The sequence below is a fragment of the Podarcis raffonei genome, chromosome 7, assembly GCF_027172205.1.
Source record: "Podarcis raffonei isolate rPodRaf1 chromosome 7, rPodRaf1.pri, whole genome shotgun sequence".
Classification (NCBI taxonomy): Eukaryota; Metazoa; Chordata; class Lepidosauria; order Squamata; family Lacertidae; genus Podarcis; species Podarcis raffonei.
In genome coordinates this window covers 31,187,501-31,214,961 of record NC_070608.1, presented here as the reverse complement: position 1 = coordinate 31,214,961, position 27,461 = coordinate 31,187,501, and the positions used below count along the sequence as shown (strand labels likewise).

The 27,461-nt window shown below is 38.5% G+C and overlaps 1 protein-coding gene across 12 annotated transcripts in view; it reads left to right on the top strand.

The window, feature by feature from the left end:
- ZFHX4 (zinc finger homeobox 4) overlaps positions 1–27,461 on the top strand; it is a 178,252-nt gene that overhangs the window by 145,124 nt on the left and 5,667 nt on the right. For 9 of the 12 annotated variants that reach the window (XM_053395817.1, XM_053395807.1, XM_053395809.1 and 6 more), the window contains exons 5-9: positions 87–209; positions 11,506–11,642; positions 12,434–12,634; positions 14,071–14,188; positions 15,445–20,823. In XM_053395817.1, the coding sequence (XP_053251792.1) occupies positions 87–209; positions 11,506–11,642; positions 12,434–12,634; positions 14,071–14,188; positions 15,445–20,823 (5,958 nt within the window). The remainder of the gene's footprint in view (positions 1–86; positions 210–11,505; positions 11,643–12,433; positions 12,635–14,070; positions 14,189–15,444; positions 20,824–27,461) is intronic. The other 3 variants (XM_053395816.1, XM_053395818.1, XM_053395819.1) reach the window with 3 other exon arrangements.

The window sequence follows — 27,461 nt, the reverse complement described above, 5'->3', positions numbered from 1 at the left end:
TGCAGATCTAATTAAAGAACATGTTTACAATTAATGTTGAATGGTCCCTAAGTTAGCTTCTTTTAATTTTTTGTGCTCATTCGCAGAAGAACAAGTTGAAGATGCAGAAGGGTCTGCTAAAAGCTCATCAGTGTCTGTTGCTGATGATAAAGACACGTGTGAGAAAGAGAGAAATAATAGTGAAGGCAAAAAAGCTAGTAAAGACTCTGGTAAGATGCTAGAATTTTGTCACTCTTTAAAAAATCTTATTAAATAGTCTTTCATTTAAAACCGTCTGGACATTCCTGTTATTATCTACTGCATGTGTATTGCATGTGATTTCTATCAGTAGCCTTCCATTGACCTATTTTTAATCATAACCATCTGACAGGATAGATGCGGATAAGTTGAAGAATATTACAGGACGACTAGTGAGATTATTTTTTAATCAAATCAGTTTGTGTGCTTGTAATTTTTTAAGCGCCTTTCATTAATCTTAGCTGTACTTGTGATTCCTCTGATGGCATATTAATTTTTCATAAGCGTAGGATTAGATACCACTTGAAAATTTCCCCTGCTTTCAAATTTTGTTTGCCTTGCAGCCCTAAGAATGTAGGAAAGCTTCTTCTCCCACCCCAGCTCCTGTTCTTGATATATGATCACTAAGATTCAGGAATCTTCCTTCTTCCTGGGCATTTATCTAGTATTTAATTAGGGGGAGGGGGAATACAGAAAATCCAGTGAAAAAGTTTACAGATGATTCAGCCTAAGAAAGAGGAAATATCATTGAAAACGGATTATGAGTTGGGTAATATTGATCTCTGGGAATATACAAAGCCCAGTAATGAAAGCTACTGTCTTTGAAAACAAAACTCTTATGTCATGACATTTACTTGTGCACAAACAAACCCAAGGCCAGCATCTGGCATGGATACACAAGGCTTTTTCTGTGTTTGATTTGGCAAATATGTGACTTCATCCATGCTTTTTATGTATGAGATGGAAATCTATGGTCACAATGAATATTACATTGGCTACTTCTGCTGCACGCTATTCCTAGTTACATTATGCTGGATTCATTGAAGCAGAAGAAGTGCTGAAACAGGTTGAAGCCTATTAGTTTCAGGTAGTCATATATCTTTCCCTTGTATTCCAATGACAGCAGCATATAAAAGTGCTTGTATTCACTATAAAGACGTTTAGTTATACAGAAAATACCATTTTACATGCAAGTTTAGTAAAAACTGAATTGGCTGATATTTTTTAAGGTACTCCTAAAATATTGTTTAAAACATAGTGAAGATACTGATGGGTCTTTATGCCATATTTATTTAAGGAATAAATCTCATCTTGCATTTGGTTTTCAAAATGTTATGGCCAGTCTCTATTACCATTGAGAAGCCTACATTGCACTGAGTTTATTTAGCTTTTGAAATCCAGGGACTGAAGAAGACCTGTCTATAGCGACTCTATGTTTGTAGGCTTCTTTTTAAGTATGCTTATCCCTTTCTTGAAATACATTCTCTGAGAAAGGTAATGGACAGAAGAACTTTCTGCTCAGGCTCATTACTAAGTCCACATGGAAGAGTCATGAAAAAAATAGGCAAAGCCACTTCTGAAACATTTTCCACGTGCTTCATCAAAAAAGCATTGTAATATCTTTCAGAGATCTTATGCACCTAGTTTTCTACTGTAAAGACCTCAGAACTTAGAATAAGCCATGATGTTAATGGGCTAATAGGCAAAAATGGTGGTTGTCAGTAGAAAGAGTGTGGGGAAATTTCTAAGATTCTATGAGAATTATACTCTTGGATGGACCAGGTTTAATTTGGACCAACCAATGCTGGAGTGTTTGCTGAAGAACGGCAACCAAAAAACTGTGCAAGATAGTTTTAGCTTGAAAATCGTTCGTATTTCAAATTCTCAATCTCACCTTTTGAATTCTTTGATAGACCTCTCTAAACTAATTCTTCATTATCAGGCATTCATTCAAAAGGCTTAATTCTCAGCACAGCTAACTACTATGCATAATGACCACATAACTGCTTATGTATAATTGAATGTTAATTTAGGCTTTCTTCTCCTGAATTAAGTGTTGAAAATCTTGCCAAAGAAGTCCCAGGAAAACCAATATGTTAATCACAGCTTTAACAAGTTAGACAGAAAAATACTATCACCACTCTTTAGCATCAAATCTATTAGAAAAGGAAGGATTAACATGTTTAGTGCCCAAACAGTTCTGTAAACTGTTGTTCTGCCTTGCCTTCCTTATCTCAAACTGAGGCTTTCAAATGGAGACTTGGCAATAATCAAGCTATGTTTGCTGAATATTCATTCAGAAGGCAAGAGCCTCCTAATGCCTCATTTATATTGTCATTTAAATCTAGTGCCACTTTAGATTAATTATAATCCAAATTACATCTCAACGTAGTGTAAGAATTAATACGGAATTTATCCAGATTAATACATTTGCATTGAAAATGTAATATGTTTCTGACATGGCTAAGGGGAACATTGTTTAACAAAGTAGTAAACACAAGAAGCAATGGAAATTCACCTTCATTATTGTAATAAAAGTTATCATTTAATTCTACTCTAATTAGAAATACTACTGTACTAGCTTTTATAATTTTAGAATTATTTTGGATTTGACTAATATGTCAGAAGTTCTAAATTGTACATTTTAAATCAAATTCAGTATAAATAATGAACCAGCATGCTTATAGGGTTTTTTGGTACTTTTTTTATTTGTGCACACAATGTACTGAATTTCCACACTTATTAACATAACCTTTTTCATAGCTTTTTTTAAAAAAAAGGTCGCAAATCCCTACATCTGACTATTCTACTTTTACAGCGCTCCCTCATACATGTTTACTCATAAAAACCACTGTATTAAGTAGAACTTGCTCTTTGCTAGGCATGCATAGGACTGCAGCCTTAAATGCTTATTTTTAATTAAGTACTGCTTTGGACTTAAATGGATCAGTTTTCTGTTTCAGTACTTGTGCAAAAAAGTAGAAAAGTTTGATAATTAGTCGTATTAAACATAGGATGAGAAATAATTTGTCATAGGAAAATAGGTAACAGGGATGATCTTACAAGAACATTACGTTCCATATGAGGCCTACTTCACATATTAAACCCTCATGTGAGCATAGACTAGGCAGTGCAGCATAATATTCTGGTCACCTCATGAATCAATCAATGACATTGTAATTTGCTCATCCCAGTGCTGCACAGTTTTGGTAACAGCTGATGTTCATGTGACACATTCTTCAATACGGAACTAAATCACAGTGGCAGCATTCTCACATGAAACTAAACCAAATCTCTTGGTTCAGTGTCAAACAACTTGCACCTGCAGATAGCCCCTTTCCAGAGACTTTTCTTCACCTTTCACATGTGGCAAAATTAACCAGGATCCAGGAATTAACCATACATTTTCATAATGTGTGAACCCTGGCTTAAAAAAAATAAATCCAAATTGTTAAGACAGCTTTAAACCATATCCTGGCTTGTTTTGAAGCCTTAATCATAGTGCTGAATCCTGGTTTCTTTTCTCTCATATTCGATGGGTGGGGCAAAGTGGTAGGAAAGGAAATGCAAGCAAGTGCACATCATTTGTGCATATGGTGGCTTTCTGAGCCAGAATTTTTGACTTAAACATAAATGGGGCATAGTCACATTAAGCCGAATACTAGCATTTATGCCCCACAATGTTAATTAAACATGATAACATGGAGGCATTTTGGGTAGCTTCTACATGTGGAATATAAAGCAGACATAAGTGTTTGTTACACAGTAATTTAGATCTATGCAACCACCAGCAGTTGTCTTATCAATTGTCTTTAAGATGCAGAGGTGATATACATGTAGAAAAGCATTATTTATACTTTTCCAAATCTCCTTATTAAATAATGCATTGTCAGTTCAATGAATAGTACAAGTGTCACATAAATCAGACCATACCCCTTTAAACTGCTGCTGTTTTGGCAACAGCTAGTTGTGCAAAGGTTTAACTTTGGCTCACTCCCTTCACAGGAAACTTGTTAAAATACCAAATTCACCACACAGAGAACATACTAGACCTAGTCTGTGTACTGCATTGGTTCTAATGGATATAGATTAAGAGGCAGAGCATTCCAGTGACCCCAGCTAAAATACAGTTAATTTGTTCTCTGTTTTATATCTGTTTTTACACATTTTTGTTTGGATATGAAGTGTTGCTAATATTATGCATCTAAATTCTAACATTTAAGGAATGAAAAGGTAACAGCTATTTTTTTCTAGCTGGAAGTACTTGCTCCTGCCACTCTTTCCAGACACAGATGCCCCTGTCTCTTGCTCCATGATAAAAAAAAATAGAGCTAGCACTTCCAATCAGGTATAGAAATATTTGTTATTTATCTAGGGGATTTCCTCCCCACCCCCTTTCTAATTTTAACAGGGGCTTAATGGAAGACAGGGCTTACCTGCCTTTAGTTCTGGAAATTTAATTTGCAGAGCTCAAACCTCAGACATTTGAAATAATAATTTTGAAATGGTTTTCCTGCATCACTGAATAGTCATAACAAATCTGGAATGTGGGCAAAAAGTTTCCATGGCTGAGTGTATCATATTCATAGCACAGGTACTGGTACCTCTCGTATGAGAACGTAAGTACTGATCTAAATTTATCTTGCTAAGGTGCTGAAACCTTGAAAGAACACTAGTGTGTTCTTGTGCAGTACTGTGCTAGAAAAGCTTATCTTGTTTTTCTGAGATTTAATTCTTATACTTAAGTAATTTTTATTACCAATACACATGTCAAAAATGGAACTGAAGATTTGTTTCCTGATGCATGTATTATGATGAAACATGTACTGGTGGGCCATCTACTATGGGAATCACCCTGTAGAAGTAAACACTTATCAATTTAGCTATATAGAAGGAAACAAACAGTGGTTAAACAATAGTATGAATGAATATCAGTTCTAAAAGTAGTACAGTGGTACCTTGGTTTACAACCATAATCCGTTCCGGAGGTCCATTTGTTAACCAAAACAGGTTGTAACCCAAGGCGCGCTTTCGCCAATGGGGCCTCCCAAAAAGAATTGTTCGTAATCCCAAAGAAATGGGTTGTAATCCAAAAAAAAGGTTGCAAACTGGGACACACACTTCTGGGTTTGACATGTTTGTAATCCAAAACGTATGCAAACCAAGACATATGCAAACCAAGGTACCACTGTAGTGTACTGGATATCCCAATGTGGTAGAGGTAGCAGGTCTATGCTTTGGTATACTGTATTTGTATTTGTGATCCCAGAAAAACAGGTGGAAAGTATTGCGAAGGATAAGATAACAAACAGAATAACAAGTCTTGCTGAAGCAGCACCAGCCTGGCTTCTGCAATGGCAAGTCATGTCTCACAAACCTATTAGCTTTTTAATAATGTCAACAAACATATAGATAGAAGTGATCCAGTTAACATAGTATACTTGGACTTTCAAAAAGCTTTTCACAAGGTAGAAAGTAGAGACCCCCAAGGATTCGTAGTGGGACCTGTGCTTTTTAATGTGTTCATAAACAATTTAGAGTGAGCAGTGAGCAGTGAGGTTACCAGCTTTTCAGATGATACTATTGTTCTGGGTCATTAAAACAATAAGTGATTTTGAAGAGTTCTAAAAGGATCTCTCCAAACTTCTTGAATGGGCAATAGAATGGCAGGTGCAATTCAATGTAACAAGTATAAAGTGATGCATGTTGGGGCAAAATGTATTAATTTCACTTGTATGCTTTTGGAAGCTGAACTGGAGGTGACTGACCTAGAATGAAATATTGGAGCCATAATGGGAAGCTCAATGAAGATGTCAACTCAGTGTGTGTGTGTGTGTCAGTTGTGAAAAAGGCAAATTCCATGCTAGGAATCATTAAGAAATAAATTGAAAATAAAACTGTTAATATAGTGCCATTATACTGTGTACAGTTCTGGTTGTCTCACTTTAAAAAGAATATTGTAGAGTTGTTAAAGTTTGTGAAATTATGCATTGAGAAAGTGGATAGAGGAATTATTTTCTTTCTCTCTCATAACAATAGAACTTGTAGACATCCAATGAAGCTGAATATTGGAAGATTCATAACATAAAAGGTAGTACTACTTCATGCAGCACATAGCTAAACTATGGATCTTGCTCCCACAGGAGGCCATGATGGCCACCAATTTAGATGGCTTTAAAAGAGGATTGGATAATTTCATGGGCTGTAAGGCTATTAATTGCTACTAACCATGATGTTTATGCTGTGTTTCCACAGTTGGAGGTGGTAATGTTGCTGAGTACAAGTTGCCGTAAACCACAGTGGGAGTAGGGGAAGACTGTTCTTGTGCTCGGGTCCTGCTTGCAGGTTTCATAAAAGCATTTGGTTGGCCACTGTGATAACAGGACAGTGCATTAGATGAGGCATTGGTCTGATTCAGCAGGCCCTTCTTATGTCCTTATCAATACTGATGTAGATGTGGTGGTCATGGTGTTTCTGTTGGGGTATATGTACTGTATAGGTTTTCAGAATTTACAGGACAATGGGAAGTTAGAACATAGTATTCACATCTTAACTAAGCATTTCATTTCCAAAAAATCTGCATTTTAATGCCTTATCAAATCCAGATTCAAAAATTCAAAAACATTTAAACACTGTGTCAAATCAAAGCAGCAACATCAATCAAGCTTCGTACAGATATGAACACATAAGGTATAGGAATTGTTGTTCATAGTACGGTTAATTTTGTGTCATGTGCTGTTCAAGGGCATTGACACACTGAGTGTGCCAAATGTCTCTGTTTTGCAAATGATTTTGAGAATCCAGCATGAAGTTTTTTGTTCAGATTGGCATGAAAGGAGAGTCTAGTAGTGAAAAATTTCCAAAAGTACTTATCTTTCAATATTATATCAATTATCAGAACTGACTCTCAGTTGGTATAAATCATAGATTTGATTAACACTATAGCTCTTGTTTTAGGGGGTACATTGACATGTCAACTCTGAAACATTTCTGAAAGAGTTTTTTGTGCACATTTTTCCTGCTTCCTCAAAGCCATTTTGTCATCAAACCAGATTTTCAGGCAAAATTCTCTGGAAAAAAATGTATAATGTGATATGCAGAAATTCAATGATGGCACTCTCTGACCCATATAGACCGCAACAATACATTTTATAATGTATTTTGTGTGTTTTTATCTTGTAATTTTGTATTGTGAGCCGCCCTGAGATCTACGAATGGCGGGCAGTATACTAATTTAATAATAAACACCACAATATCAACAACATGGCTGCTGTCACAGTCCTGGTATGCATCTCTTCAGTGTTGTGCAGCAGACCTATTTCATGTGGTTAGAAGTCTTTCTTATCATGGCCAGCAAGAATAGCTCTTGGGACCTATTTGCCAACTATTGCACAAATAAAATCACTTTCATGGTTTCTGACTTAGACACCACTTAGAATCAGAAATGGTTTTAACTTGAGGTCCATCTGGTAATTTAAACTTGTTCATCCAGAGGTTGTGAACCAGGTTATTTGCAGAACTAAGGCCAACCACTAAATATGTTAATGGCTCTCTGATTGAGGCTGCTTGCAGCCTTAAAAGATGCAGTGTTTCAGATCATTTGGGGGTGAGTTGTGGGGGTTTAGGGAAATAAATTTATATCTGAACAGTCCTAACATCTCACATCCAGTATCAAACCTACCATTTTGGGTAAAAGTTTGAAGTATGTGGTGACATCTCTGGTCCAGGCTGATAGTAAGATCCTTTCCAATCAGGTTTTGGAACAGAAACTGCCTTGATTGCTCTTGGTGTTTGTCCTTGGCTAGAGTTTGTACTTGGATGGAGGACAGGTTTATGTGGGGTGTGATGGTTGAATTTTCTGGAAGTGGTTCTGCTTATTCCCAAGAGGGACTCAATGTGGTGCTGGAAGACTGCTATTTTACCCCATGGAACAGCGTTCCAGCTTCTTTCCCATGCTTTTTAACATCTGCACAAAACCCCTGAGATAGGTCAACTGGAGGTATAGGTTGAAGTGTCATCACTAGTCTGCTTGTTTTCATTTTCTAATCCCAGGGAGGAAGTGTTGCTGACAAACCAGTGTGTGAAGTTGGTTCAGGAGATACTAGGTAGACAAACAGAAACATATTCAGAATAATACAGAATTAAGTGGGCTGAATTCCTGGTATAAGTGCTCCCTTGAAGTAATGGTTGTGCAACCTGGGGTACTTTTTAGTCGGGCACTATGAGTGTATTTTACTAACTTCAGCTAATTCATCACCAGCCTTTCCTGGAGAAGGTAGATCTGGCTTGTCGCTTCCATACAGAGTTAATATGCTCTCTATGGGCTGCCTTCAAACACAGTCTGGAAAATTCAGTTGATGTTGCCAGGCTGTTGTATGGCATTAAAAGATCAGAGTGTATAGATCGATCTTCATCTGTATTGGATGCCCATTTGTTTCTGAGGTTGATGTTTAAGTGCTTGTATTGACTAGTATCGTATTAAATGCCTTATAACCGCATTGCCACAGAAAGTGTCTGCTATCATACAAAGGGTTGTAGCTCTGTAGTAGAGCACATGGTTGGAATGCAAAAGGTCCCAGATTCAATCCCTGGCATCTGCAACAGAAGAAAACTCCTGTCTGAAACCCTAGTGGTCAGGGTACACTAGGGATGGTTGCAGGCCTAATGACACCAGCCAGGCCATTTTGTCCAAGCCACATTCCACCTGCACATCAGTGATGTCATATATGATGTCCAATGCGAGCAGCTAAAAACATGGCTAGGCTGGGCCAAAATGGGCTTCTGAAGCCCTGTCAATCAGGTGATAGGCAGGGCTTCTAAAGTGCTGCACTTCTGGCTTCTGAAGTGTGATTGGTGGGGCTCCAAAGTGCATTGCAGGAATCTCTGCATGAGGTTTATAAAGAGCCCTGCATGGTGCTTTGATTGTTGAGGCTTCAAAATGTGATGGGCATACCAGTTTTCCTATTGCTATGTTCTTAATTTGCCCAGACTGTGAGATCAGATAAGGTGATGTCAGGTAGGTAGAAAAAGAGAATCTAACTACCTTCCCAGAGCTAAGCTCTGCCTTTATCTGTCTTTAGCCGACTTTTATTTCAGTCAGCTTTTAAGGTATGATCTCCTATCTGCTTGAATTTTTAGTTTGCTACTGTTGTCTTTTAAATGCTTTAATTGTTCTTATTTACATTTAAAGATTTTGAAATTGCAAAGGAGATAAATTTAGAATGCACATTTGACGCAGCAAAGTGAATACCCCCCCCCCCAAAATCATCTTAACATTAAAAGGGGAAGTCAGATATAAAGTGCACCTTTAAAACAGCACAATTAGGAAGAGACTAAAGATATTATCTTAAGTCTGCCAATCTTGCCTATGGTGGTTCATGGTGGGTGATGGCTGTGGGAGCTCAGGCTCAGTGACCTGGGTTTGCACTAAGAGGCAGTCAAGAGGCAGTCCTCTGGCCTCTTCCCCAGCCTCAGCTTCTGTAGCTGGAATCAGTTAGGGCCCCACTCTCCCAGGCTAGGTGGGAAAAGCCCTGCAAGGCAGGGAGCAGGACTTCCAGAATTCACAGCCAAGGTAGACACCAACTGGTGTAGCTTTCCAATGCATGGAGTAGATTTTCACCACCTTTTACAAAACATTTCGGCTCCTTGTTTCTCATAAGTCTTTCATTTTTTTAAAAAAAAAGTCACTTAAAATGCCATCCTGTTGATTTATAGGAAGTGCAGGGGTGTGTTGCTACAAGTGAATCAGAAGTAAGTTATCATGCTTCTGTGTTTAATACAGTATTCCAATAATGCAAATATTTAGTATTTTGTTAATATGGCTTAAAGTTGGAATGACTGGGAAATCATATATTTTTGGTCTTAAAATAATGTAGTTCCTTAACGTCATAGGCAAGTTGCAAAATTAAATTTAAAAAACCAAAGGCAAGGCCCTGGCTATTACTATGCAATCTATTGTGTTCATGTTGATCAATCAGTCATTCTGTTAAAAATGTCAGAGAAGATACTTTTACCACCAATACTAGTGTGTTCCTAATTTTAGCAATAGGGATGAAATACAGGAATCAGTTCAATGCATTTATCATAAACTCCATTCATATATTTAAAAAGTACCTACACAAAAATATATATTTGGCCCTTTCATAATATGTCTTCTTAATTAGTACAGTGTTTTATATATTTTTTCCAAACGATGCCCCCATTTTTCAAAGGTAACTATATAGCCATTCTTGTCATCCTCTCAAGGTCCTGCTTTCCTGATATTTTCTACAAGTATTTTTTTAAGCTTTTGTTTCAGTAATTGCCATAACCTTATTTTAAAATTAAAGCTAGGTTATTAGACAACAAGGCTCAATTTGTTCATTTATATGAACTCCATGTGGATTTTGAAAATCAAGACAAATCTTCATGCACAACATACAGTCAGATTACCCCTGGACAATATATTTATGTTGGGTCTGATAGCAATCAATGGTTTAGCTTCATTGCATTTCAAGATGTATTTGCACCCAGTTGTCCAGTGATAGTGTCCTCACCCTGGAAATAATTTAGTTGCAAATTGACTGGAAGATGGCGAAAATTGAAAGTTAAAATTAGAAATACTCATAATAAACAGCAGAAAAAAGGTCAGATGATGCCACGCTATGATGAGATTGGAATGGCTGGTAAATGAGGTTTTGTGTTTGTCGTGAGATGTATGTGACATGCCTACCCAATGCTGTTGTAATATCCAGCCTAGCAGAAGAGATTATCTGGCAAATTGACACTGGAAAGAATTTTCTTATGGACTGGGAAATTAGAATTGCACTCTTTTCTTTGATGTGTGCAATCCTCACTGTATTATGCAGCTAGCTCAGACTGAATATTAAATATATAATTTAATACATACTGTTAAAAATATCTTAAAATAATAATACTATTATTGCTTTTAAAAACATTGTAGAAACATTTAAACATCAGGTAAACGTTCAGTGCAACAAAGAAGACTGATCTTTGTGTACAATTAATTTTTAGCTGTTCAATAACCTTTCTTTTTTCATAGGGGTTACTAAATTTGGTAATGTGGTGGCTTTATTTGAGTAACATAATAATTGTGCTCCTTCGATATTTTAAAGGGGGAAATAATAGTTAAATGCTTGCTGATTAAATGAAGAACAAAGAATTGAAGGTGAAACTTGTTTCTCTTAATGTGGTATAAAATTTCAGACTGAGATACTAGAGAGAGCTAGTTATTGATTACTGTTTAGAGCAACATAAGGTTATCTAAACAAGAGAGAAGAGTACATTTTTAATGTATTTATAGAGTCTGCTCTGCTTCAGAGATAAGTGTGCTGTCACCTTTGTACCTGTTCAGTTTCAAAAATGGTTTAACTTTAATAAGGAGCCCTGCAATATTTAAAATTGCAGTAAGACACCCTAAGGGGTTGCAGTCACAGTAAACCCAGCAATCTGTTAGCTATAATGTATTTTTACATGTTGTCTTGGAAGCAGGAATAAACACACCAGAGAAGGAACCAAAAGTAATTACTGCAGCAGGGGAACAACCACTACTTCCGGCTAAAGAAGAAGATGGCGCACCCAAAAAGTCCAAACTTTCTGAGGAAAATAAGTTTGGTCACGAACAGGTAAAGTGTATTGTTAGATCCTTACTGCCTTGTAGCATTGTTTTTCTTATGTCATAAATATTTTGGGGGTGAATTCCTATGTCATGCTAATTCATCAGGTGCTGTGTTCGCCCTGCCAACTCAGACCAGTTGGAAAACCTTGTCCCTCTAGTTCATCTTCCTGACCTTGTCAGTGTTGCAAAAAGATAAAAGGGCCCACATTTATCATAAGAAGCAAATCCTTATGTCAGAACTAGTTACCAGAGCACTATATATGCATGTTTGGATGCTTGGGAGACCTACAGAGGAAAAAATTTAAAAATCCAGAATCCCAAAGAGAACATGTCCAAAACTTACTCCAGCTACCATTATCTGATATTTTAAGCCACAGGTGCTTTATTTCTTTCCAGATGATTCCTGACTGGCCACTCAATAGATACTGTGTTATAAAATAACAGGTGTCATGAGATAAAAATTATAAAACTGTATAAGCTAAGGAGTTCACTTACATGGTATCCAAACTCTTCTTTTGCTGCCAAAATTCACCCCCCATGACTAGTCAGGTCTCCTCCTTCCTTCTAAACCTGCACCTTTTTTCACGGCAGTGGTCTTCCCATGTGAGTTGTGTATCTGGGTATTGATAGAGGCTGAAGGTAGTGAGGAATTGATGGAAGATACTGTAGGTGGCAAGCGACAGGAGAAGATGCACCATCTTGAAAAGAGGGCTAGTAATACTGTAGTGACAGACGATTTGCTCAGGGCATTAAGCAAGCTTTGTCTAATGGGCTGAATCTTTCTTGGATGTTTTTCAGTTTTACCAGTGCCCTTATTGTAACTACAATAGCAGGGACCCAAATCGTATCCAGATGCACGTCCTGTCACAGCATTCTATGCAGCCTGTTATCTGCTGTCCCCTCTGCCAAGATGTCCTGAGCAACAAAATGCATCTTCAGCTGCATTTGACCCATTTGCACAGTGTGTCTCCTGACTGTGTAGAGAAACTGCTTATGACAGTAAGTGTTTAAAATGCTGATGCACATTTGACAAGTACATGGACTGTAAATGATGCTGAATATATTACGGCATTGTAGATAGAGCTAGAGACTTGGAACCTGGGCTCCTGAGATTTCTTCGTAGTCCTGCCAATAACTTAGTACATCCCTTTGGCCTATTCATTTAACCCTAATTTTCAAAGACACAAGAATCTGAAGCACTCATTAAAAATAACCTTTCAAGATCAAGGCACGCACCTCAGTGCCTCCCTGCACATCCTAAACTGGTTCTACTACTATCCTTCCCCACAGGGGAATTTTTAGTCTGAATTTACTGTAAACAGTGTTCTGAGAGCTAAATACACAAGAAGTTACTGTTTGTTGGCAATTTTACGAGAAGTGGTAAATTGTGAAGAAACAGATAAAAGTACCAGAATGTTTTTATATTTACAGGATGGGGGAGATGAAACCTCTATTAGTAATAGGACAGGATCCTAGCCTTGTAGTTCATTGTAATTTTCAAAAGAGTATCTGGATCGAAAAACAGGGTAATAAATATGAGCAATTAAAAAAAAGTTATAGCAATATGGTGGCAGGAAAGTTAAAAGGCTAAAAGCATTTGTGTGGCTACTGCTTTATGTAGTGTTATTTAAAACCTATATCAGCAACTTACGTTGCCTAGAATTTACAATCACACTGTCTTCCATATTCTTTCCTTTCTTAATTATGATCAAACCTGACTCAGATATCACAAAAAAGCTCTAATGTGTTGTGAAGTATTATGTGAAAGCATCTTTAGAATTATAGGTCTGGCATGTGCTGGAAGAGAATCAGTTGTGATTTAAGGTCCTAAGTGCAAAGCAGGAACCCCATATCAGAGGTATAAATGCCTAAGCAAAATCAGTAGAAGTTGCCACCAGATTTGAAAACAAAAAGAGTCCCTCCCAATTTCAGGACTTGACCATTATACCAATTGGTGCAAACTGGATTGTACTAGTTAGTACTCTCAGAAGTAGTTATTTTGTTTTGCCTTTTCTCAGCAGCTGCTTAAAGTGCACTTTTGATGTGTAACAGAAAGTGAGCCTTTCAATAGCTCTCCTTAACCTGTCTTGCTAGGGACATTTCAGTTAGTAATCCTGCATCCACACCATTTTCACTGCTACATCTGTGAGCTTAATTCCAAGATTAATCAAACTATTAGTTGTTTCAGCTGGCCATATGTGATGATGTGATAAACAGTGCAATTCTCTTGGTGAACACAGTATCATGCCTGGTATTATTATTATTATTATTATTATTATTATTATTATTATTATTATTTTATTTGCACCCCACCCATCTGGCTGGGTTTCCCCAGCCACTCGGGGCAGCTTCCAACAAAGATTAAAAGTACATTAAAATGTCACACATTAAAAACTTCCCTGAGTTGTGTGTGTGTGTTGTTGTTGTTTTTAAAGGTTCCTGTACCAGATGTGATGATGCCTAATAGTATGCTACTGCCAGCAGCTGCTTCAGAGAAATCTGACTGTGATGCCTCTGCAAGTCTGACAGCTGAAGGATCTGGGAAATATTCAGGTATTGCAAGAAAAAGCCACGCCTGCAGAGGGCGAGCATTGCAGTCTTTTGTTGATAAACCTCCTCTCCTTTTGGGGTGTGCTTGCTATATTAACCAAAGAAAAATAAGGCCTGATTTTCTTCAGCAGCATTTCATGAACATAGCACTTTTATAGCATACAGTATATGTATATATGTTTCTTTGAACAGATACAACATCTAGGTTGGGTTACACATTTTAAGACTTGTAGGCTGCATTCAGTCACCCAATCTATGCCCCTAGTCCATATAGCTACCTACTGTATGGTAAAGGAAAAAGGTAAAGGACCCTGGACGGTTAAGTCCAGTCAAAGGCAGTTCCAGCCGAGGGAGCCAGCGTTTGTCCACAGACAACTTTCCGGGTCATGTGGCCAGCATGACTAAACTGCTACTGGCTCACAGAGGGCCGTGATGAGTGCCAAAGCACATGGAAATGCTGTTTACCTTCTCGTCACAGTGGTACCTGTTTATCTAGCTGCTCTGGTGTGCTTTTGAACTGCTAGGTTGGCAGAAGCTGGGACAGAGCAACGGGAGCTCACCCCATCGTGTGGATTTGAACTGCCAACCTTCCGATGAGCAAGCCCAAGAGGCTCAGTGGTTTAGACCATGACTCATTTGTGGTGCTGGTCACTTTGGTGGGAAGTGAGATAATTCCAGATACTTTGCATAACGCAATTTTGTAAGAGTAATGAAGGGGCCTCTAATTCAGTTGTAGAGTTCATGCTTCACATGAATAAATTCCCAGGTGTATAATATCCCTTGTGTATCAGAGAAACAGCTTGGTCCTGTGTTTGGGGAATGTATTTAAGAATCTGTTTACAACAACATTAATAACACTGGAACTACATTTTTTTGGGCCTAACTCAATTCTAGATGGGTTCTTGTGCCCAAAATTCAGGTTCGTGAACTACGTATATTTCTTTTGAAAACAAATATAGTCACTCATTGCAACAAAATTCTCCTTGTTTGGGGTGGGGTGGGGGTGTTTTGGGGCATCCTTCATTTGATGCCAAAGAGTATTATGGTACTTTGATGGATCACAAGCCTGTGATGAAGTCAACACTGGGCCATGAAACCTTATTTCATAATAAATTAGACAGCCTTTACAGTACCACGAGGCTCTTTGTTGTTATTGCTGCAGCATACTGGCTCCTCCTCTGGAAGTTCTTTCTTTTAATATGTATTATGTATTCAAATGCTATGGAGCTATATAATTTCTTTCTTTCTTTTTTAAACAGGTGAAAGTCCTCCAGATGAGAAGAACACCTCTGGGCTTGAAGAATCAAAAACTGGAATGGAAATTAAAACAGAGGAACAGAAGCCACTCAAAGAATCTACTGAAATGCCAGATTGGAACAAGAACAGCAGTAAAGATATAAAGATCGTCGAATCACTGCCTGATCAGTTGAATGAGCAACAGAAGAGGCAGCAGCTTTCTGTTTCTGATCGCCATGTCTATAAATATCGTTGTAACCATTGTAGCTTGGCTTTTAAGACTATGCAGAAGCTTCAAATACATTCCCAGTATCATGCTATTCGGGCTGCTACTATGTGTAGCCTTTGCCAACGTAGCTTCCGTACATTCCAGGCTTTAAAAAAACATTTGGAAGCAGGCCACCCAGAACTCAGTGAAGCTGAAATTCAGCAGTTGTGTGCATCTTTACCTGTAAATGGTGAACTCTGGGCAGAGAACGAAAGTATGGCACAAGATGAACATGCACTAGAACAGGATATAGAAAGAGAATACGAGATGGACCAGGAAGGTAAAGCAAGTCCTGTAGGAAGTGATAGTAGCTCCATTCCAGATGAAATGGGCTCAGAACCAAAGCGGACCTTACCTTTTAGAAAAGGGCCAAATTTTACTATGGAAAAATTTCTAGATCCTTCTCGCCCATATAAATGTACAGTGTGCAAAGAATCTTTCACTCAAAAGAACATTCTTTTGGTTCATTATAACTCAGTGTCTCATTTGCATAAACTCAAAAAGGTGTTGCAGGAAGCATCCAGTCCAGTCCCTCAAGAAGCAAACAGCAGCACTGACAACAAACCCTACAAATGCAGCATTTGCAATGTTTCTTATAGCCAAAGTTCTACACTGGAAATTCATATGAGATCTGTGCTTCATCAAACTAAGGCAAGGGCTGCAAAATTAGAACCAAGTAGTAATGCAATGAGTGGAAACAGCATAACAGGAAATGTTAATAGCCCCAGCCAGGGGATGGTAGATCCTACAATATTACCAGCAGTTAACAGCAAGGAAACCCACATAGATGCCAAAGAATTAAATAAAAAGCAAGTTTCTGAATTAGTTTCTGCTCAGCCTACACATCATCCTCCCCAGTCACCAGCACAACTGCAAATGCAACTCCAGCATGAATTGCAACAGCAAGCAGCTTTCTTTCAACCCCAGTTCCTAAATCCAGCATTTTTGCCACATTTTCCTATGACACCAGAGGCGCTGCTGCAGTTTCAGCAGCCACAGTTTCTTTTTCCATTCTATATTCCTGGGACAGAGTTCAGTTTGAGTCCTGATCTGGGTTTGCCTGGTTCTGCTGCATTTGGTATGCCTGGCATGGCGGGTATGGCAGGCTCATTGCTAGAAGACCTGAAGCAGCAGATGCAAACTCAGCACCACGTCGGTCAGACGCAGCTACAGATCCTACAGCAGCAAGCACAACAGTATCAAGCGACGCCACCTCCAATCCAGTCACAAAAGCAGCAGCAAACGAATAAGTTAGTGAAAACAGAGCAGAACAGTGCAGTAAGTGCTGAGTGCCAGATGATGAAGGATACACCACCATATAAGGAATCGGAAGAGATTTCAGAGAAACAAGAAAAACCAAAGCAAGAATTCACAAGTGATAGTGAAGGACTGAAAGAAAACAAAGATATAAAGAAGCAGAAGTCCTCTGAACCAACCATCCCACCACCTAGAATTGCTTCTGGGGCAAGAGGAAATGCAGCCAAGGCATTGTTGGAAAACTTCGGCTTTGAGCTGGTTATTCAATATAATGAGAATAGACAGAAAGTACAGAAAAAAAATAAAGCTGGTGATTGCGAAAATACTGACAAATTGGAATGTGCAGCATGCAGCAAATTGTTTTCCAACATTCTTATATTAAAGAGCCACCAAGAACATGTTCACGGACAGTTCTTTCCATACGGTGCATTAGAAAAGTTTGCCCGTCAATACAGGGAGGCTTATGACAAGCTATATCCTATTTCACCTTCTTCTCCAGAACCACCTCCTCCACCACCACCACCTCCGCCTCCACCTCCGCCTTCTTCACAACCTTCTTCATCCAGTTCTGGAAAGATTCAAAGCATTACTCCTACTCCTTTGCAGGCTCCACCACCAACACCGCCGCCTCCACCGCCACCCCCACCGCCACCTCCTCCTCCACCACCACCTTCTGCACCACCCCCAGTGCAGCTGCCAGTTTCATTAGATCTTCCACTTTTCCCTCCAATTATGATGCAGCCAGTGCAACACCCAGGATTGCCTCCTCAACTTGCCCTCCAGCTACCACCAATGGATGCGCTGTCTGCAGATCTTACTCAGCTTTGTCAGCAACAGCTAGGATTAGATCCAAATTTCCTACGGCATTCTCAGTTCAAGCGGCCACGTACAAGAATCACTGATGACCAATTAAAAATCTTGAGGGCATATTTTGATATTAATAATTCACCGAGTGAAGAACAGATTCAAGAAATGGCAGAGAAATCTGGCCTTTCCCAAAAGGTTATCAAACACTGGTTTCGAAATACCCTATTTAAGGAGCGACAAAGAAACAAGGATTCCCCATATAATTTTAGCAATCCTCCAATAACAGTTTTGGAAGATATAAGAATTGAGCCACAGCCAAGTTCTTTAGAGCATTACAAATCTGATTCAGCGTTCAGCAAGCGATCATCTAGAACTAGATTTACTGACTACCAGCTCAGAGTCTTGCAGGACTTTTTTGACACAAATGCTTATCCAAAAGATGATGAAATTGAACAACTTTCAACTGTACTTAACCTACCTACTCGAGTTATCGTTGTATGGTTCCAAAATGCACGGCAGAAGGCTCGTAAAAGTTATGAAAATCAAGCTGAAACTAAAGATACTGAGAAGAGGGAGCTCACCAATGAGAGGTACATTCGGACAAGCAACATGCAATATCAATGTAAAAAATGTAGCGTAGTTTTTCCCAGGATCTTTGACTTAATTACACATCAGAAAAAGCTGTGTTATAAAGACGAAGATGATGATGCACAAGATGAAAGCCAAACAGAAGATTCAATGGATGCTACAGATCAAATGCTTTACAAGAATTGCACAGTTTCTGGCCCATCTGATTCGTCAAAAAGTATGGCTTTAACAACAGTAAGCTCTGGATCTGGTTCCAGTACTCCTTTGATGCCATCGCCCAAACCTGAACCTGGAAAAACCTCTCCTAAACCTGAGTCAACAGAAAAGCCAAAGCAAAATGATCCCATACCTAAGCAAGTGGAGGCTTCCTCCCAAGGCAACAAATCAGTGCAGCCTGCACCAACCACCTCCTCTGATCCGCAGCCCTCAGCTTCTCAAACACAGCAACAGAAACAATCCCAAATAGGAGGCAGACCACCTTCTGCATCACAGACGACCCCTGTTCCCTCCAGCCCTTTAGCAATCCAAATGACGCCTCTTCAGAACAGTCTACCTCCTCAGTTACTACAGTACCCATGTGACCAGTGTACAGTTGCCTTTCCCACTCTAGAACTTTGGCAAGAGCACCAGCACATGCATTTCTTAGCAGCCCAAAATCAGTTCCTTCATTCCCAGTTTTTAGAAAGGCCTATGGATATGCCCTATATGATATTTGATCCAAATAACCCTCTGATGACTGGACAATTGCTGAGCAGTTCTTTAGCTCAGGTGGCACCCCAAGTGAGCTCAGCTCATACAGCTCACCACGCTGCTTCAATTCCTGGCTCACTTAAACGAAAACTGGATGATAAGGAAGACAACAACTGTAGTGAAAAAGAGGGGGGGAACAGTGGTGAGGACCAGCATCGGGATAAGCGATTGAGAACTACAATTACTCCAGAGCAACTGGAAATACTCTATGAAAAATACCTTTTAGATTCCAATCCTACCAGAAAAATGCTAGATCACATCGCACGTGAAGTAGGACTAAAAAAGAGAGTTGTACAAGTCTGGTTTCAGAATACGAGAGCTCGAGAAAGAAAAGGACAATTCCGTGCAGTAGGTCCAGCTCAGTCTCATAAAAGATGTCCTTTTTGCCGAGCACTGTTTAAAGCAAAGTCTGCTTTAGAAAGTCATATTCGCTCTCGGCACTGGAATGAAGGAAAACAAGCAGGTTATAGTTTGCCACCAAGTCCTTTGATAGCCAATGAAGATGGAGGAGAGAGCCCACACAAATACATGTTTTTTGATTATCCATCGTTATCATTAACAAAGATTGATTTATCGAGTGAAAATGAATTAGCTTCTACTGTCTCAACTCCAGTTAGTAAAACTGCAGAAATGTCACCGAAGAATCTTTTAAGCCCTTCTTCCTTCAAAGCAGAATGCAATGAAGACATAGAGAATCTGAACACAGCTCCTGCTGATGGTGGGTATGACCAGAATAAAACTGACTTTGATGAGACTTCATCAATTAACACAGCAATCAGCGATGCCACAACAGGAGATGAAGGAAACAATGAAATGGAAAGTATGACCGGTAGTTCAGGAGATGTGAAATCCACATCCTCTCCTAAAGAGCCAAAAAATGTTCTGAATGACAGTTTGCCAAAAAACACAAACATGCCTAATATGGAGAACAGCGATGACAAATTTCTATTCTCCCTGACTAGCCCGTCAATGCATTACAGTGACAAAGATAGTGAACTTGACCAAAGTGTTTACATTACTGATGACCCTGATGATAATGCTGATCGCAGTGAAACATCGAGCATAGCTGATCCAAGTTCACCTAATCCCTTTGGAGCAAGCAACCCTTTTAAATCGAAAAACAGTGACCGGCCAGGTCACAAACGATTTCGGACACAAATGAGTAATCTGCAGCTTAAGGTCTTGAAGGCTTGCTTTAGCGACTATCGGACTCCAACCATGCAAGAATGCGAAATGCTAGGGAATGAGATTGGCCTGCCGAAACGTGTGGTTCAGGTTTGGTTTCAAAATGCTCGAGCAAAAGAGAAGAAGTTCAAAATTAACATAGGGAAGCCATTCATAATCAATCAGAATGCAACTGATGGCTCAAGACCAGAGTGTTCCCTATGTGGGGTGAAGTATTCTGCACGTTTGTCCGTAAGAGACCATATCTTTTCCAAACAACATATTTCAAAAGTGCGAGAAGCTGTGGGAAGTCAACTGGACCGGGAAAAAGACTACTTAGCTCCTACAACTGTTAGACAGCTGATGGCACAGCAGGAATTGGACCGTATAAAGAAGGCTACAGATGTTCTAGGCTTAACAGTACAGCAGCCAGGCATGATGGAGAGCAGCTCACTTCATGGAATCAGTTTGCCAGCAGCTTACCCAGGACTCCCTGGCCTTCCTCCAGTTCTTCTGCCTGGAATGAATGGTCCATCTTCCTTAACAGGATTTCCTCAAAGTTCAAACAGTAAGTAAAAAGGAAGAGGATAAATTGTTGCTGCTTTTTGTGACTAAAGGAATGGGTGTGTTGGTTGCCAAAACGTTTGTAGGTAGATCCGTTTCTGTCAGTTCTGTGGCTGTATATTAGAACATTTTCTAAGAAAAGTAAAATGGAATGTGTAAGCAATAACTTACATATACACCTTTAAATAACACCATTTAAGTAACAATGTAGTGTTTATTTTTAGCACTTTTAGATATTCAGGAAATTATTTAAATAATAAAAAATATAAAATTGAAGTACACCACAAACTAGCCAAGGGCAGAGCATTTGAACTCAAGTCCACCTTTATTAACTCGTTGCGTTATCAAATAGTATGAGTTGGGTATCTTTACAACTTAATAGATTTTCCATGAACCTTCACCACAGTGTGAAATAGTTTGTTTCATAAAAGCAAGTCAGGAGATAATATTTATCAACTAAGGCAAAGGTCCAGGCATGTGAAAATAAGGGCCTGTACACTAAAATATATTGTTTCCCTGAATTTATCTAGTTTAGCCTGTGATCCTTAAAAGCGAGTCCCATTGAAATAGTGAGATAATCATGGCAAAGACTGGGCTATAAAGACAGTTAATGACTCTAAGTTCAAATCCTGGTTTTGATCTGCTGGGAAACATTTGTAGACTGGTGTTATAGACTAAGGCACTGTGTTCAAATGTATTTATTTAAATTAGCACAAACCTGCATGTTGATAGGCAGGGTTTACGTATGTAGGGGCAAAAATGCAAACAGAATTTTTCCCTGTCTTGTAATTTACTTCAGAGTTAGTCAAATTTTGATAAGAATTCCTCTTAGGTTCCTCTTAAGTTAGGGGGGTTTTTTGCATCAAATTTATAACAGTCGTTTTAAAATCTCATAATACAGCCTTTATTCCTTACTATACATATTTTGTGACTTCTGATTAAATACTAAAAGCTCTGTGCTCCCCAAGTCCAGTCAATTCTGCGTTTCTGCAAGTGCAACAGCATACATCTGTTGGTGTTTTTGTTGTCAGGAATGAGGGCAGAGTACATAACTTGCTCTGCTTTAAGACAAAATTTGCCCATAGTTACTGCATCAGCATTTTGGCCATCTGGAAGTGAAATAATATTTAGATCAGGTAGTAGGTGTAGCTACTGCCATGTGTGCAGGCCAACTCTCACTACTTATTGGTTAGGTCTAGATAGCTCACCATATGAACTGGGCCACTCAAGTTACCAAATCTTCAAATCATGAATGCAGCTACATAATCAATGAAGTATCGGTTAGGAATGAGGCACACTTTCACCTGATGTGGCTAATCTCTCTGAATAAACGCAAACTAAAGAGACAGGAGATGTTTTGTTCTTCAACATAGTAAGCAGCCCCTCCATCCTATCTTTATTGCCCAGAAAATATATGTTCCTAATGGCTCTTAATGGAGTAGTGGAAGTGAAAGCAAAAGAGCAGATTATATTAATCTTTCATTAGTGAAAAGTACTCCTCAAAAGTTCTTTAATATATGCTCAATGCTGATATGCTTCATATCTTATTAACCCACTTTTAACATATCCTTGTTTTGCTGTGAGCAGCACTTCACATCTGTGTTTGATGCAGCGAGAGAGATTCAGTCAGGATCTTCTTGTAGTCCCACTCACTGTGCTGATCCCAGTTGCAAACCTTTACAAGAGTTAGTTTTTTAACCTTGTAAAATGTTTCAAAATATGTTAAAATTCCTGCTGCCTGCTCCTGTGGGTTTTCCCTACCACATACTCAAACCATGATACATGGCACCTGAATTTAAATGTGTAATCTTCTTCATCTTTTCTCTTCATAGTTATGATCAGTTAGATATATGATCAAATAGACAAAATTATCTTTGAGCATGTTCTTCACATGCAATTAGTTATTTACATAAAGATTGGAAGAATTAGAAAAGATGTTTTCATTAACATAAATAAGCTCTGTTCTATAGGTGCTTCAAAACGGCAATGAATACTTAACAGGCAGAGCAGATGAAGCAGACTCTAACCTGAGAAAGCTTATGCAGCCATACATTTGTTATTCTTTGATGTGCCACAAGACTCCTTAACATAGTGCCACCTAACAAAATATTAATGTTATGGTGTAGTGTTTGCATTATTTGGCACATTTACGGTGCAATCCTAAACATACCAGTTCAGAACAAACCCCACTGAATTCAATGGAACTTACTCTTTGATAAGCATATATAGCATTACAGCTTTAATCAGTCTTACAGTTGCTGCACTATATGTCCAAATCACGTTCATTCATAAACATTCATTCATTATGTCTCACCAAAATTTGAAATCATGTCTCACCGCTTTCTGAAATCCTTTGAAAGTTGGTTGAACTGAGATGCAAAATGTAAAATTCATAAAAGATATTGGGTCAGGTGGTACCTAACACCAAGAAAACTAGCGCTAATATGCCCAGGAACCTCACCAAAATGTTGGAGGGGGTGCACCTCCACAGGCACATACCTCCACATGTGGTGGGAGTACCCCAAAATCCAACTATTCTGGACAACAGCCATACGAGATATATGTAAAATAACTAAGCAAGTATTAGAAATCACCCCAGAATTAGCCCTACTAAACATCTTCCAAGACAATAATGCCCATTTACACCACAAAGAACTCATAACCCACCTACTTTCAGCAGCCAGAAACACCATAACCAGACACTGGAGAGACCTGTCAGGAGTAAGCATGGACCAATGGTACCAAATAGTATGGGAAACAGCCTTACTAGAAAAATTAACCAATAAACTGAAACTGACACGGGGACAAATAGAAGAAGACACCTTTACCCCTGTATGGCTCCACTTTATCACATACACAGCCCAACAAGACAATGACAATAATCCACCAACACCATACAAATCAATATGGCTAACCTGATCCAAAACACCCACCCCACCCCACTCACACATGAAAACAAAGATCACCACAGTCAATCACAAACAAACAACCACACCCTAGGCCAACCCCAACCTCTCTCACCATCAAAGGAACACAAGTGAACAGCAGAGAACCTGCACAAGCAACTCTGACACCAAACCCTACATATATTAAGTAAAATAGAAACACTGCCACCCGACCCCACCCCCACCCATCTTCCCCCCTCCACCCCTCTCCCCCTTTTCTTCCTAATGTCTCAACAAATGAAACTGATTTGTAAAAATGTTGTATGGAAAAAATACGAGAGAGAGACATTACACATACTTCTGTAAATCAAGAAAATCTTTAATAAAAATACATTTAAAATAAAAGTAAAATAAAAGATATTGGGTGGTAGTCAAATAAAATTTACTCGGAGTAGACCTACTGCAATTAATGACCAAGACAGAGTTCGTTAATTTCAGCGGGTCTACTCTGAGTAAAACCTAGTTGAACATAAAATTATTTGAAAAGTCTGCTTGAAGTGACCAAGAAAATGCAGTGCAACAAGCCAGACTATAGATAACCATATCAAGGGATTGAGACATGCACACACACACACACACACACACACACACACACACACACAGAGCAATGAAAACAGTAAAGTCAAACTGTGTGCAGCGGTGATTACATTATAAGATGTAGCTTTCATGTTAGCTGGAACAGTGTGGCTGGACCTATATACCTACAAAAACATATCTATATGAATTGGAAGCAAATGAAATTCTAATCCCATTCAAGTAAATTATAGGGATGCAAGAATTTTTCACACATTCCAGTGCACTTATTAAAGCCAGGTGTCCTAACAAGAGCTCAGGATGCCAGACAATTGAGTGTTCTTAGGTCAAAGCAGGATGCTCCCTGTTCTTGTACTGCAATCAGTGAAAATGTCTATGAGAACAAAACTGGGTAAGGTAATTGAACCTAAACACTACGAACATATTTTATTCATTGTTGCAGTAGAAATGCATTTGACTATTTCATTTTTCATTCCACCTTGAATGTGGTGGGATTTAGTTCTTAGTTAACATGCACAGGATTATGTTGTTAGACCCTGGTCCTCCTTAGTGCTTGGTATACCTTTCCTTTCTTCAGACATCCCTTTAGTCATGCAAGTCCTTCAACACCCACACCCCTGATTTAATAAATTTAGCATCTGTTATAACTATTTACTTGCTTTAAGTGTATTAGGATGCTGTTGCTTCATGTTATTGTCTCTCTCTGACATCATAGTCACAGATACAGTGGTACCTTGGTTTTAGAACATCTCGGAAATAAAAAGTTTCAGTTTTTGAACACCGAAAACCCAGAAGTAAATACTTCTGTTTTCAAACACGCCTCAGAAGTTGAATGGATTCCACTGGGTTTTATTCAATTTTCTCAATATAATTTGCAGACTGCCCTTTGCGCTTCAGTTTTCAAACGTTTCAGAGCTTGAACAGTCTTCCAGAACGGATTATGTTCAAAAACCGAGGCACCACTGTATATGGTATCACATTCACAAATTAGGTTTGTGGCACATTAAAGACTTAAAAATGGCATAAGCTTTCATGGACCAGCTTTCATCTTCATCAAACACATGGAATGTCATTCTGAGTTGGCAGGTATATATGTGTGTGTGTTTATGTACACACATACACACGGATAAACATACAGAGAATGATATACCTGTGATATCAGAGGGAAATGAAATGCAGGAAATACAAGAAGTGATGATGAGATTAAAGCTTCAATGTATGTAAAATAATTGCAGTGATTCTCTATATCATAGGGAATCTGTGGCCCTCTTAACGTTACTGGACAACTCCTGTTAGCTATCTGTTTGATTGAAATAGGGGTTCAACAGCATTGGGGGGGGTCATAAGTTCTTCTTTCCTGGTACCATGCAGATATACTGCAGTTTTTTGTATCAACAGTGATTCTTCTCATAGTTAATGTTCCCAGGCCTTTTTAGCTGATCTTATATTTCATTTAAAAACATTTGGAGAATAGGAAATCTTTAACTTTGCATAAATACATCTTGGTTAATTGTGCTGCAGGTAGGAATGGTCCATTCATCTCTACTCCGTTCAATCATTGATCAGTTAATTTTTAAGTTGCCCATTCATTTGATATAAGGGCAAGACACATGCTTGGATTCATGCTATGATTCTATGTGAAGACCAAAAGATCATAATAATACTATATATCTAGTTGTTAGCCCATATCAGAAATAGATACACACTACTGGTAGGGAAATCCATACATTTAATATGAGTGGCTAACATTAAAATTTAACACAGTTGTCACTTTTTTTTCTAATAGTCCATTCAATACTATTGTGTAGTTAGTCCGAAAAGTCACTATGTACAGTAATAAGGACATCAAACTTGTTTCTAATCCTGGACAATATATTTTAGTTTACCATTAAATAAAAATAATGGTTCAGTGACAAACATCAAATGGTTGCCTTGTTAAATCTTATCACCTCTTCCTCTAAGTTCTAATTGCTTTATCCTAAGCAATGCTAAGCACCTGGATATCGATGATTTAAGCACCATTCAGGCCCACTCAATTAGTACTTGAATGTAACTAATATTCATCTATCCTTGCAGTGCCCAGGGTTATCACTCTTATCCTCTTACACTGATCCTAGAGAGTGCTTTAAGCTCACCATTCTTTGAACATTAGAGTTTATCTGTTCTCATTGTTTTTATAAAACTTCTATTTCTCTGTAACAGCTTCTTTAAAAAAACATGTTTCTACAGTATGCTGGCCAATTATACTTCTCATAGGAATTGCATTACAGTATTTAACTGTAACAAACATTGTCTATACTTGGTATTTGAAGTGTGACAATGAATTTTTCATGCTTACTCTTACATTGTATATAGATACTCCAAATAGGGTCAGTGCACGCTTACAGTTTCTTTTGCTACTAAAATACATAGCATGACTTACGTCAATAAAAACAACTACATTGCTGACCAGCTGTACTAACACATATAAAACCCAATCCTATGCATGCTTACTTGGCATTATGACCCCATTTAGTTTAGAGGGGCTTACTCCCAAGTGAAAAAATTGTCCAGTAGCACCTTAGAGACCAACTAAGAACAACCTTAGTTGGTCTCTAAGGTGTTACTCCCAAGTGGTGTGCCTAAAATTAGCAGGCCAACAGCACAATCCTAACCATGTCTACTCAGGTTCCCTCTGCTTCTTTACACTTCCAAGTCATATCTGATTCAGTTTTAGAAATCTTAGCCAACCTATTCGGAGTTAAGTACCATCTATGAATCATTTTCAAATAATTCTCTTTCAATGAATAACATGCAGTAAATTTCAGGTTGTTTTTCCAAAGTTTCTCCCAGAGGTTAAGATCTATATTATGCCCTATATCTATTGCCAGTGTGTCATTAAAGCTTTAACTAGCTCGTCTTTTGTTTCCCAGTCTAATAAAAAAATGATACATTTTAGACAGAAGTGTATCCTTGTTTTGTAAGTCGCACATTGCCTATCCATAGAAACTCTCTTAATTGTAATTGCTTCAGTGGGAAATAGCCATAAAAGTGTTTTCTTTCCAGCAGGTTTTTATATTTTTCCCAGACTCTATACGGATTCTTCCTAAGAATGTGGTTCATAAAACTATTATAGATTTTAGCCTTCCCATACCAAAGGCATGAATGCCAGCCAAATTTTAAA